Source organism: Coptis chinensis, chromosome 4 (genome assembly GCF_015680905.1).
Source record: "Coptis chinensis isolate HL-2020 chromosome 4, ASM1568090v1, whole genome shotgun sequence".
NCBI classification, from domain to species: domain Eukaryota; kingdom Viridiplantae; phylum Streptophyta; class Magnoliopsida; order Ranunculales; family Ranunculaceae; genus Coptis; species Coptis chinensis.
Genome location: NC_141459.1, coordinates 78,475,024 through 78,489,017, shown reverse-complemented (window position 1 = coordinate 78,489,017; position 13,994 = coordinate 78,475,024). Strand labels below are relative to the sequence as shown.

Below are 13,994 nucleotides of genomic sequence, written 5' to 3'. Positions count from 1 at the left end.
TCAGCACCAGGAACCAAAGCAAAAGAGAATTCGCTGTTCTTACAAGATCTCCAAGTTACATACAGGAAAAGATAAAAAAACATGGCTTATTACCGACCTAAGGTAAAACGCCCAGAGGACTCACCAGGGAAGCCGTATTGTGCTTTTCATAAAGCAAAGTGTCACGAGACTAAAGAATGTCGGGGGCTCAAAAACTACCTTCAAGACCTCATCGAGGCAGGGCATATCAAACACTACACTGATATACCTGATGGCGACCTGCGCCACAAACTCATGGCTCGCAGGGAGTGAAGCCGAACTCCACCACGACCAACAAACAGAGCTCGTTCTCATGCTAGAGGACGTTCAAATGAGCGATCGCATCACGAGCGTCGCCAGCACTCCTATGACAGAGACACCGATAGAACAATCAACATGATCACCTTCTAGGACGACTCTGTCACGTCATCCAGAGGAAAAAGGAGACGAGTAGGCGCCCTCCAGGAAGTCTACCAGTTCTTCTCACAAGCGGCCCCCATCCCACGCACAAGTGGCCACAGCTAAGGAGACATCACTTTCCCCGAGGCCGACCTCAACAAGGTGTGCCTCCCTCATAATGATGCCTTTGTAGTCCACGTTAAAATCAGCAACTGGACTGTCAAACGCGTCCTCATCGATCCAGACAGCTCGTGCGATATCCTATTCTATCGAACTCTGATGGAGATAAACATGCCTAAGTCGGTCATGGTCGATCCAATAGCCCCCCTTTATGGCTTTAACGAATCACGAGCTGATTCAATAGGTGATATCATTCTACCTGTCTCAGTGGGATCGCGTGAAGACAAGGTCAGCATCAACACACGCTTTAGCGTCCTGGATGTCAACTCGTCCTACACGGCTATACTAGGACGCCGTTGGATCCACAAGATGCAAGCCGTCCCATCAACACTTCATCAAATGTTGCGTTTTCCTGGCCCCATAGGAATGATGGAGCTCCAAAGTAACCAACTCCATGCTCACAATTGTAATTAGATCCACTCAGTTAGCAAACCCACTGGGGCTTCCGTCAACAACAAGGGAGAGATCGCCAAAACCAAGTTGGTAAAAGACTTTATCTTCGAGGTCAAAACATTGATCAATACCCCCTTATTGAGGTCGCTAAAGAAAACACTGGGGGCTTGGCAGAGAACGTCCTTCCAGGACTCTAGCCCCCAGAAGCCACTCCACCCATACCAGCGGAGGAGACATCGCAAGGGACCAAGACATTCCATTGCTTCTTAAAGAAATCAGTCTTATTCAGGGAATCAGGGCCTGTCAGCTGGATTGCTTAGGCAAGCTACTTACACAACAGCACGACTTGGATCATTTAGGTGAGTATTGTACATGTGTAATCACTACTGCGTTAACACCTTATGTTTGTTGCCACACACCGTGATGTAGTTCTCTCAAAAGTAAACTGTGAATTCTGATTTTATACACGAAAAAAATAAGGCGATCCATAGAACGTTCTAAACAGGAGTGGTGCAGTCAGTTATCTGATATCTGTCTTAAATAGTTCGCTTCCCTGTTATCAGTCTAGCACTTTTTTACTAGGAATTGAAGGTATTACCTTTTTGTTCCCATGAAGGACCGTTTCTTTCTTTTTTGGCTAATCACATTTACCATAGATAATCTCCAAATTAATTTGGAAGAGCGGCCGGGCCGACTTTTCCATTCTAGGTTCTTCAACATCTGTTATGGCTCTCCTTTTTCACTGGTTTCACTTCTGAACTTTGCTTGTGCAAACCATCCCAAACGAATTTTTAGTTCCCTATTTGCTCCATTTGGGTGCTTTTTAAGAAGCAGACAACCTAGGTAGTACTAGTGGTATATGAGTATGTCTGAAGCTAAGTCTTTTGATGCAACACTTTGTAAGCCCATTTTCCCATTTTATAATACATTTTTACACCCTAGAAGACCAGGATTCTTAGCCTATGATATTATGGTGAATACAAAATCTTACAGAGAATGGTATGACGAGGTATTGATAAGATTGACTTCGCAATAACATGTAGTGACCAAAACACGTATACTTCATAATATGTGTATCCACTACCATACATGTTACATCTTATTCACTTTCCTGTTTTTCTGATAAGTGGATCTGCTATACCCTTCTCATGAAAGTGAATCAACCACCAACCAACACTAATCGCTTGTAAGATAAATTTCCACTTATTGGTGGTAATACGTACTTTTAAGGTTTGATTAGATAATATATGTCTTATGATTTATTTCTGTTGTAATTTGGCATACCAAACTTTACATGCAATGGAAAGTTTCAATCTTAAGTTTGTTTCTTTCGAATCTTTTCTTCACTCCAAAGTTCAAAGAGCGTTAATACTGTTCCCAGTCGGTATCTTATAGGATTCTGACAAACAAAGCTGTTGCTGCAAATGATGGGAAGCCGCTACCTCTGTATCAAGAAGGTTCTTTGTGGACTGACAACTTGGGCTATTGGAGCATCTGTTGGTAGTTCAGCAGATTTAGCGCTCATTTGCATGCAAGCAGATGCTACTTTACCTGCTGCACAACGCCGGAACTACACAAATGCATTCAATGCACTATATCGCATTATTGCAGATGAAGGGGTTAAGTTTTGGCACTTTGGAAAGGTGCAGGTCCTACTGTAGTCAGAGCAATGGCATTGAATGTGGGCATGCTTGCCTCCTATGATCAAGGCGTCAAGTTGTTCAGGGATTACCATGGTTTTGGTGAAGTTAGTACAGTAGTTGGTAAGATACTTTACCAGGTCTTTCTCAATCGAATGACCCTATGTTAACCATGGTATGTAGTTCTTTGGGTCTCTTCTTCATAGCTAAGTGACCAATCTATTACTTTTGAAGAGCTTTTCAGCCTTCTGCAATTTTAAACTTTGACAGTGCTGAAAAAGGTTGTTCGTCTGTGTTTCGAGTACAAGCTCTCCATCTGAGATCTTGCATAATAAAAAATTTAAAGACTAATACTGTGATATATCATTACACATTCTCTGTTAATATCTTTTTCCCTGACCTGGGTTATGAAGTCCATTATTATTAGCTTTTTTTCCGATAAGAATCACATTATTTTTTACTTCACCATGCATGTCAATTTACATTTTCTATCGGATTTTATATAGGTATGTCAATCGAAAATATGCTTTGAAGCTTGGACTGATGTGTCGATAATGATAAGAACCATGCATTAGTTTCTTGAAACCAAATAACCTAGTAATTGTACTAACAGCAACGTTTCTTTTGCAGGTGCAAGTACAGTTTCCGGATTCTTTGCTGCTGCCTGCAGTTTGCCTTTTGATTATGTCAAAACCCAAATACAGAAAATGCAACCTTGATGCAAGCGGAAAATACCCATACACCGGTTCTTTGGATTGTACAATGAAAACTCTGAAGTCAGGCGGACCCCTAAAATTTTACACAGGATTTTCTGTATACTGCGTTAGGATTGCGCCTCACGTTATGGTACAATATCTCTGTTGTGTTGCTTGTCAATTTTAAAAATCTTTGTTATTTGTTTCTATTGATTGTTTAATGGGTGGTTCTGCAGATGACATGGATATTCCTGAGCCAAATTCAGAAGTTGGAGAAATCCATTAGCTTGGTCCGTAGTTGAGGCTGGTCTTTTTTTTTTTAGCTAAAGGGTGTAATTTTATAAATAATTGGAAAACAAAAATAACTGAAAAAGTACATTAAGATTTCTCATGGTCTTAATCCTCCATGGCTCTGACACTAAATGAACCTATAGTTTGTACAAATTGGATCTTCTAACTTCGCCAAGAAATCAGGCCTTTTGTCATTGAGCAACCTTTGTTAGATAATTAGCGCATGAATCCGCCCCAAAGTTCGATTCTCGCCAGTGGATGATTGAGGCTGGTTTAACAACCTACAATTCCATAATAGAGTAAGGTTTTATACTACCATGTAATGCAGCTTCTATAATTACTTGTTAGCGATAGTTAGAGAAGTACGCACTCAATTGACTCAACAAAAGGCATTTGAATGCAGTCTTCACTTTGCACGCTTAAATCATGGAAAGCAGCTTGCATGATTTCTAGTACTTCTTCTGCTCTTCCAAGAAGGAAAAGTAAACTTCCCTTTTGTACACTTGCTCATCACCGGGTGCCAATCCGGAAAACTTGAACTTGAAGTTATCGTCGTTCAATGATTTTGGCAAATGTTCGATATTTCTCGATATTTTAGAGAAAATTTGTCTCGATGTTTCATAAAATGCCGCGACCATTTTAGAGTTTACAGTAGATAACTTCTCTCCACTGATTCAGTAATGGCAACAAAAATCCGTACTACTATAAAAGCAGTTGCACTTATCAATGGAGAAAATAACGTCAAGGGCTCTCTTCATTTCGTTCAACATCCCAGTGGTACTTTTTTTTTTTTTTTTTTTTCCTGAGCTACTTTCACTGTTGTTTCAGCTGAATTATTGCGTTTTCTTGACAGGGATTACACAAGTGAAAGGAAATATAAGTGGACTATCTCCAGGTCTTCATGGGTTTCATATTCATGCTCTTGGTGATACTACCAATGGTTGCAATTCAACTGGTATTTCTTTGTCTCTCTTTCTCTCATTACAGTTTCAAGTTTTATGATTACCTATTTTTTGTTTCATAATTTTTTATTCTAATTTGCCTTAGGGAATGATGGTTTTTTTTTTATTGTTTCGTTTTTTTATGTTATTTAAGCTTCTGTTGTAACATTCACCCATTTTAATGATTACCATAATGTCTTGGCCATCCCTTATAGTTTGATGATTACCATTTTCTTTTTAATTCTGTGCTTTTATAATTGCTATTTGCAGGACCACACTTTAATCCATTAAAGAAAGATCATGGAGCTCCTTCAGACCAATCGAGGCATGCGGGTGACCTGGGAAACATAGTTGCTGGACCAGATGGTGTGTGTGTTTGTAATTGTCTATATCTATCTATGCTTTTCATTTTGTTCTTTTTTACTATTTGGGTATTTATATTCTAATGTTGTAGGAATTGCTGAAGTTTCGATAATGGATTATCAGGTGCTACAGCTCATACCATTTTCTTAGTTTTTATGTTTTGAGTAATTTTCATCTTAGTGAGAACTTTGATAAGTTGTTCGATTTATGCCTCTTTTTTCCCTTGTGAATCGCAGATTCCGCTTAGTGGGCAGCATTCAATATTGGGAAGGGCAGTTGTTGTACATGCTGATCCAGATGATCTTGGGAAAGGTATTATATGCATAGTTATGTCAATATTGGGCATGTTAGACTTAATTATGAAATTTTTATGTGGTTGATTTGTGTGTCACGAATTTATGCGAGTATCTGAACATTGAAATTTAAGCATTTAAAAGAGTTTAAAGTCTCACTTATTGCTTACGGTTTTCTTGCTAGTGTAGACTACAATTGTAAATAGTAGGAAGTAACTGTGGAAGAAAATTTCATTTCTTCTATAGTTTTCGGCAACTAAAGTTGGCAAAACACTTCAAATAATTTAGTTGTTGTGTCTTTTAAATTCACACCTAGCCTTGTGTGATTGTGAATGTGAATGACACTGCAAATAAGTAAAGACATTTTACCAGAAAACACTTGGGAAGGACTAGAAAAGATGTCGGAGGCAAACTGTAATATAAGGGTTGAGGGCTTGTGTACAGCAATTCTCTCAAGCTGGTTATTATTATTACCTCTAACAGATAGACCTTGTGAGCTGAAGATCTACGTTATTATGTGCGTTAAAAGTGTCATAAACTCATAAATGATTATAGTCTAGCAATTCTGTTTGAGATAATTTTGTACAAGTGTTCATTTTAGCAAAGACCTTTGGAACTCCTCAGAACTGAAGAGTTATTATTTTGAAACTCTTGTTGTTTAAGAGTTTATTTGAAATTCCTAATGTTTGGTGATCTAGACTTCTAGCCAGAAACTTATGTGGGCATGAGCTCATTTCACTGTAAAGAAGCCTCTAGAAATTGACTATACTTGGAATTTAAATAGCTAAACTTACGTGGGACGACACTGTTAGTGCCTCATTGTTCTGTCTGATGCGCTTTTCTCACATCCTCTTACTCTTGGATCTAGCTCCTGCTCCAATATCTGAAAACAACTTGTCGCATTTGTCTGCAAAAGTTGCTTCTCTGCTTGCAGCTAAGGTTGAGGTGCTAACAAAGCCATGACATGTTTAATCAAGGTGTACTATGCACTTGCTTGTAACTGAGCAAAAAAGAAAAATACACTTGCTTGTACACCAGAGCTTCATACCCCTGAGCAGTCATGATTTTCCTTTCTTTGGTGGGTTATGTTCCTAGTGACAAAGACGACTGACTACGATGGAACTTCAGTTCCCATGGCTTAGAGATTAGATATTCTACCAGACGATATTATCTTCCCTGTCTTGATTTTATCTTTATAATAATGGTTTTGAAACTGACTGTTTTCAGCCGTCATCTCGTTCAATAACTATTTTTGTTCTCTTATTGAGTAACCTGTTGCAACTAATTATGTAACTGATGCTACAGGTGGACATGAACTAAGCAAGACAACGGGCAATGCAGGTGCAAGAGTGGGATGTGGTAAGTTAACATTTTATCTATTGTTCTAAGCTAAAAGTCAGCTTTGATGAATGCTGCGACAGTTCAATATATAGCAGCAAAAGCAAGTTGTTAAATCAGTACTTTAGTCAATGCATATTACTACATAGAAATGAATTAAGGGCTGCCTCCTAGTGATCTCATCTTGGAGGCCACCTTAATGGAACAGTCGTAGGTTTTGGGTATTCTAGTCCACGCAATGTACCCTGTAAAAATTAGTAAGTTGAGTCTAACGGACGTCACTTTTTATGCTTATGCTTTCTTAATGCAACATTGACCCATGCCTTGTGGCAGGAATCATTGGGCTTCAATCATCTGTCTAATCGTGAGACGTGAGCTTGTAAATTGCTGTAATCCATAACACCGAGAAACAATGTAACTGATACTTTCGTCGAGAATTATGAGCGGTGTACATTCAAATGATTCAATAGTTGATATCTCAGAATTGTTTCCAACTCTTCATGAAATAATATAAGTCAAGAAGTTTGATTGTTGATCAATTCACAGAGCTTTAAGCAAAGTCCAGGAGCGTATGCATACTATTTCCCCCCGAATTGGCCACCCAGATTAGAGCGGTCTCTAAGTGCTAAGGAAGGAAGGATAGGTGTATCATATTTGAGCTGGAACACCAGTCCTGATTCGAATAATGTGCCAACATTCCCTAGTAGCAAATTCTCAGCAAATGCTACTTCCATAATGTTGATAAACATTCCCTAGTAGCAAATTCGACTGGAGAACCAGGTTGAGTTAAGCCGATAACTTTTCGTTTATGCCCTCTTAAGAAAGATCTAAAGAAAGCTCTTGAGGAAGGGAGTATCAGAAACGCTTGAAAGTTCTGTAGAGAGTGAGAGTTTCCCAACGCCATTACTCTCCCTCACTAACCAAACTAAGGAGCTATATACAACTTGCTCCACAGATCATTCCAAGACATGATTTCCGACTCTCATGTTGAGTTCCACATTTAACAATTTGTATGTGTCTCACTTGGTGTTCCCTAAGCTTAAAAATACGTTCTCACTTTTCTGTTCAAAGCATACATCCCTGTGACCCTGTCCCAACTCTTAAGAGTTTTACTTGCATATCTGCACTCTGAAAGTCGAAATCAACTATTGGCAAGTAAAAGTAGGCGCACGGAAGATAACATATGTCTTACAAAATTCTACATAAACGATAGCACAATGAATGCACATCAGTTTACTACAGGTCTACAGTAATCCTATTTGTTATATGATCCCTGGAAAGACCATCAGGCATTTCAAGCTTTCCGGATGTAACACGATTAGACCTGTCCAACTCCTTTCGTCACAAGCAAGTCCACCGCCAGCTCTAACCTCTCAACCATGTGTTTCTGTACGAAGAATTGTCACGCAGAGATGCATCATGGGCCTTGTACTCCATCACATAGCTGTTGGGAAGTTTTAGTTGACGCTTGATTGCATCTCGCAAAGCCATGACAGCCTGATGTTGCAAAATAAAGCACAAATTACCACAAAACCAAATATAATTGCCTGTCATTGCCTATCTTGTAATCCTTAAAAATGTACATAAACGAAGAAACGGCCACTGCTAACCTGATGGTCAGATGCATTACGGTTCCAGACACTCAGTATGTCCTCGTTAAAGCGGATGCTAAGCACTGCACCACATATGTTATCCCCATATTCAAGTTGGTCGCCGACTAATGCAAGAACCTGAATCATCAATCACAAAACCATTCAAAAAAACATAAGAGCCAGCTTCACTAGTCCAAAGATGGTCGTTGCTCTTCACTATTTTCTGAGACATGTTAAGGCTGTCTACTATGCATCTAAATCAAACTACTAGACATTAAATCAACATCTTTAGAATAAAAAACAATATAGACAATTTCCCTTGCTAGAATTTTAAATTTGGGCAAGGAACTATATGTAGAGTAATAAAGGTTAACAGTTTGAACTTTCTTTTGTAATCAACCTTCTATCAATTATGTAACCCTTTTTCTTCACTGGTAAAACAATGTTTATTAACAAGTTAATGTGACAGAGAATGTCACGCGAAGTTGTTTTGAGACTAAATCAAAATCAGTATATAAGTTAGTTAAGAATCCGAACGGAGACATTATTTATTACAAGAGCATGAATAATGTAGCTTCAAGACAATCATTTAAGAAAAATAACTTTTCTCCTTACCAGGTCCTCCCAAAAGCGCCCAGAGACAGCCTTCTTAAACCGTATTATCCATTTTCCACCATTGCAGTTAGCAGAGTCCTGTTCAAATGAAAACTTTTGCTTCTCAACTGTAGTGTGACAATATAAAGTTTCCCTTTTGAAGGATACATATAGTACTACATTCCCCCTACATTCTAAACAACAGCAGAATAAAAGACAGGATCAAAAAAATACAGACGAAAAAGAAAAAATAGTAAGATTTAAACAGTATCAGTGGAGAGTACATGCAAGAGTTGAGAATTTGAGATATAATATTAGCTAAAATTGAAGGTATACGAGATACTGGCATATTTCAGGCCCTCATTTTGAGGCACTATAATCGCTTCATATTTTTGTGAGATGTATCCGTAAGAAACAATAGGTGGGAAAGAAAGTAAATAACATCACAGTTATTGCATATTTCCAGCCAAGAGTACATGAAAAATAATGATCTGACTGAATGTACCTCCCATAAAGGCCGAATACCGTCTTTGAAAAGATGCAGATCAGTTGGACTTGGTAATGAAGAAGGACGGGCCAAATGGCAGTAGCACACCCAAAAGCCTTCAACCTATTAGAATGAAAAAGCATTCTTAACTTCCTCAAAACAATTACATCCGAACAGTAACTAGGAGTCTAGTATACTAGAGCCACCTTTAACCTTATACAGAGCTTCAAATCAATTAATGATGATTCAAACACTTACTGTGCTGAACTCCACAATTTTCTTAATGTTGTCCTCATATGATGTTTGAGTTCGAGCTCCAGGGTTTCGACGAGTGTACCAAAACACAAACTTGTACTGAAAAGTTAACAACGAGTATATATTAGCAAGGTGGAAGTAACAAAACTTGAAATAAAAATGCCAGGTACAGGTTACACATGTGAGAGAAACATAAGGAAAAATGCTCAAGTTAACTTTGTTTTACATAAACTTCATCATAACATAATTTCAAAAATCGGTAATAACAAAGATCTGAATAGAAGCTAACAACCAAGTAGTGAACTACGAACACTCATATTCTTTGACATAAGTTCTTCAAACGTAAACAAAATCCATAGACAGAAATAAGTTGGTCCTTGGTACAATCTTGAAGATTGTAAGATAGATTTGGATTAATTCGAGGAAACCCAAGACCTCCGAATCGGTTTGCTGAGGAATCGTGACCTCCATTGCAACTCAAAGTTGAACAACAACAAATAACTTTAGCCTACTGTTTATTATTCATTCTACCACTTAAATAACACATCAAACAACTAAGTGAACTAACAAATACAAGAGCCACTTTTTCACTACCAAGACCAACAAAAAGAGAACACCCACTTCTAACACTAACGCCATACAATCACCCACGCAACCCCATGCTCCCACACATTTGACACATAACAGTCCTAACTTCTAAGCCTCCAAACTCATTTACCAAGAAGTGTTCAGGTGTCTCAAGAGGAAACTTTCTATTAAAGATAAAAATACCTTTTGCCCCAATTGAAGGTATAGAATTTTCAAGTTGCAAAAGTCACATCCAAAATATTTCTACATAAAAGCAAAGTTCCCTACATAAGCATAGCCAATCATTTGTCTATACCTAACAAATTTCTGATTTGAAGTCAGGCCAGTTTTTTTAATTAAAATTTATTCATGTACCCTAGATATCAGATGAGCTATAGAAAATGTAACAAATATATATCAAAATCGAAAACTAAACAGAGTTTAGACAAACCTTCAAAGGATGTAAACCGGCTTTGAGTTCACGAGAGTGACGCTCTTTCTCGTCCTCCGTTTCAGTGATTATAACTTCGGAAAATGGTTTCACCTCTCCTGTTTCCTCCATTACCCTCCAAAACCCTACAATTTCTTCTCAAGCTTTTGAGGACAAAACTGTCAAAATCCCTCTCCCTTCTGCAATTCAAGTGGGTGTCTCAAATTTTGGACTTTTTTGGATCAGAAACAACATATATAGGGTCGGTTTCGGCCCTTGGGCTTGGATCCATCATACATATAGACACGTGTAATAAACAATTTTTCTGTTGCAGCACTTGGCAGTTTGCGTGAATAATAAAGTGGGACTTGTATCTGACTGTCTGGGCTAGATATAAACACTCTTCAAATTGGTTACGTATTGCATTCCAACTTCCAAGGCAGAACATTACAAACGATAACATCGCATCTGATGGTGATGACTCCCTTGGATACAAATTGGCGTAGCCACCACGAATCAGAAATAATGAACCGCTCGGGTCATATGTTAACCTTGATTGAATATGTGCTAATGTGCAATAGCCAAAAATGTCAAATTAGGCATGATGACGTGATGACCGAACACGACTTGATGGTTGCGCACACACGGAACATAACGCGAAATGTGTGGATATATATATGATTGTCGTTCCTTCTAAAAGTCCACCTTCTCCCATTGTTTAGAATTTTTGCAGACATTTTCACAATGAAGAAGTCCTTGTCCACGAAAGACTTTAAGAGACTTAATAAATGAAAGAAAAATAATAAAGGATGAAAGTATAAAATGTTCAGCAGCTAGAAGGGTCGTGGTATGTACGATAGGAATAAGCGATGCTGGCATTTGGTGCTCCAGTTACGTGTAACCAAGGACATGGCATATTATAGACAGATGAGCTTTCACTTTCTTGTTTTTTCTTCATTTTCCTTTTCAATTTGATTATTGTATATATATATATATTATATATACCTTTAACTTTTCACTTGGATCAGCAATATCATTCCAAGCATAACCTACAAGTACGTAATTACATCCAGTGGACTCACTTTTCTTCTTCCATATGGTGTCTCTTTGGTTAAAGAAAAATGAACATGGTTATGTATGTACCTTTGTCTCCAAGTCTAGCTAGCTACTAAAGGTCTTATCTAAACACTTTTGAGATTCTAAAGTCTAAAACCAAGATAATTTCCTCTGGGGTTATTTTTTCAATAAAGAGCAGTATATAATGGTATCAATGTTAGTATGTTACAATGTATCGTAAAGTTTTTAATAGAAAAATGCTCTTTCACAAATATAATGAGGTTGATCGATTTTCCTTTTTTTCTATTTACTTCAAAATAACAATAACAAAACAATGATGATGTTGATTTTGCTAAATCTGAATCCACATGGAAGAACAAAACTGAGAATAGAAAATTAGAAATAGAGAAATATCTAGCAACCTATCAAAGATGTCTTATGGGGTCCAACCTATCTGTCACTATTTGCAAGGATAAGCTTCCTTTGTCGATTCAATCTTCACTCCAAGAGTGCAACAGGACATCATGTGTGGGCTGCTCGTAAAGAAATCAGTTACACCAAAAAAGACACAACAACAGTCCATTAAAGAGACCTTCCATTGATCCAATAATAATTCAACACCATTATTTAATACCATCTCATTATTTCAAGTTTTCAACTCCCTCCCTCACTCCTCATGGAACAAACCACAGATGAAATGGACTTAGATGAGTGGGAATACTTATCAGATGATGGATTTCATGCTCTTCCCAACAGTGGGAAGGGGTTGTTAGTCTCTCCTAAATTGGATTTCAATCTAGGTGTAAAAGGAGTGTTCGATATGGATTACTTCACATACCACTCGCCTAAATCACGTCGTAAAGTTGAAAAAACAAAGAATTCAAGTGTTTCAAGAGATGTGAAGCAACTTAGTCCAATACAAGTTCACTTGGAACCAAAAAAATCGGAAGAGGAAGTAGTGAAAGAAGTCATCAAGGTTCCAATTCTGGAGACCAGTAAACTATCCCCAGTGAATAATTCGGAGAAGCCGAATTTGACACTGGGGGAAGATCAAGAAATGATCTCACAACACGTCTTCTTCAAGAAAATGAAGGAGAACGAATTTGTCGACATTAAAATGGACTCGCCCAAGTCCGGTGGAAGGGGAATTAAGGCTCAAACTGAAGCAGAATCATTCCAGTTTGAGGATAAAAAAGAGGGTCTTGAAGAGAAGCATGACATGGGAAATAAGGCCAGTACAAAAGTGGGGACTGAGAAAGAAAAACTGCTGGAGGAGAATAATAGCAAAGAAGTGATCAAATGGGAAGAAAGTAGGGGCGGTTTCAATTTTTTGAACTGGGGACTATCTGGAATTGGAGCTTTGTGCTCGCTTGGAATGGCTGCTGCTACCATTTGCATTTTCATCTTAGGGAGTCAACAAAGACACAAACATCAACAGAATCAGAAGCTTAGATTCCAGATTTATGCTGATGACAACAAGGTTTGTGATTTTTTTTCCAAATTCATGAACATATATATCAATATACCATATATATGGTATGTAGTGTACGATTTCATAGCAAATATTGATCGACTTTATTGCTGCAATAGATCTTGTCAGGTTCTGCACTGAGTACAATAAGGATATATATTATACGGTTTACCAGGATTAGGGGCACTAATTCGGAAATTTAAGGTTTCCGGCTTGTAGAGTCAATAATTACTGGCAAAGATTTGTACACCTTGTACTGGTTGCATTTTGGGTAGTTCATTGTAATGAATATATGTTATGGTAGACAGGTATTGGACACATTCACATGCCAAATCACCTGAATTTTTTGTGATCAATTGTTCATGTATTCGTGTGCCCTTCTTATTTGATTTTACAACCGTTTTTGGTTGTTAAGTTATTATCTCATGATTGTGTTGGATTGTTCTTGCAGAGGTTCAAACAAGTGGTACACCATGCATCTAAACTGAACCAGGCAATTTTATCAGTAAGAGGAGTACCTTTCAATAGAGCTCATATAACCTCCGGGGGTTATTATGTGTATGACGGCCTTTAATGCCAAGGGAAACTGTTTCAGAGTTATTCTACAAGATCTATGTTAGTACTTTTTTTTTGTACATATTATATGTTCATAAGATGCATACTTAAGAATGTAATCAACTGGAGATTAGTACTCTTCCTCATTGAGCTTGTAATATACACTAGCTTTCGAATCCGTCCTACGAACGGGTGTCGTTATATTAAATTATTCTAAAAAATATTAGCAACTATTCATAGCTATGAGATATGTAAATTATATTAATCACTTGTTCAAATTTCTTGCACCACTCTCTATCAAAAGAAAACACCAAACCTTGGTAAAACCTATCGATTTTTTTTTTGTTATGTTTAATAATAAAAGTTTGATTGAAATTTTGTGAGAATGTCCAATGTGGCGAAAATGATATTGAAGCTACTTAAATAGCAAGCCATT

At 37.7% G+C, this 13,994-nt stretch overlaps 3 protein-coding genes and 1 pseudogene across 4 annotated transcripts; 3 read left to right on the top strand and 1 right to left on the bottom strand.

Moving 5' to 3' along the window:
- Positions 1–708: 708 nt before the first annotated feature.
- On the top strand, positions 709–3,964 carry LOC147504928 (mitochondrial dicarboxylate/tricarboxylate transporter DTC-like; annotated as a pseudogene). The gene is made up of 5 exons (XR_015221032.1): positions 709–1,003; positions 1,280–1,349; positions 2,386–2,753; positions 3,261–3,476; positions 3,562–3,964. The product of XR_015221032.1 is annotated as a mitochondrial dicarboxylate/tricarboxylate transporter DTC-like (transcript).
- Positions 3,965–4,169: 205 nt separating this feature from the next.
- On the top strand, positions 4,170–7,090 carry CSD3 (copper/zinc superoxide dismutase 3). The gene is made up of 7 exons (XM_086557587.1): positions 4,170–4,393; positions 4,470–4,571; positions 4,828–4,923; positions 5,012–5,043; positions 5,157–5,232; positions 6,519–6,572; positions 6,885–7,090. Exons 1-7 carry the CDS (start codon positions 4,297–4,299, stop codon positions 6,911–6,913), a joined length of 486 nt encoding a protein of 161 aa, XP_086413713.1. The 5' UTR covers positions 4,170–4,296; the 3' UTR covers positions 6,914–7,090.
- A 583-nt stretch (positions 7,091–7,673) lies between these two features.
- On the bottom strand, positions 7,674–10,963 carry NCBP (Putative cap-binding protein). Its single transcript, XM_086557586.1, has 6 exons — positions 10,498–10,963; positions 9,483–9,578; positions 9,243–9,347; positions 8,759–8,836; positions 8,162–8,281; positions 7,674–8,048 (listed from the first exon to the last, which is right to left on the bottom strand). Exons 1-6 carry the CDS (start codon positions 10,606–10,608, stop codon positions 7,917–7,919), a joined length of 642 nt encoding a protein of 213 aa, XP_086413712.1. The 5' UTR covers positions 10,609–10,963; the 3' UTR covers positions 7,674–7,916.
- A 1,064-nt stretch (positions 10,964–12,027) lies between these two features.
- On the top strand, positions 12,028–13,743 carry LOC147504925 (uncharacterized). Its single transcript, XM_086557585.1, has 2 exons — positions 12,028–13,012; positions 13,455–13,743. Exons 1-2 carry the CDS (start codon positions 12,209–12,211, stop codon positions 13,575–13,577), a joined length of 927 nt encoding a protein of 308 aa, XP_086413711.1. The 5' UTR covers positions 12,028–12,208; the 3' UTR covers positions 13,578–13,743.
- Positions 13,744–13,994: the final 251 nt, after the last annotated feature.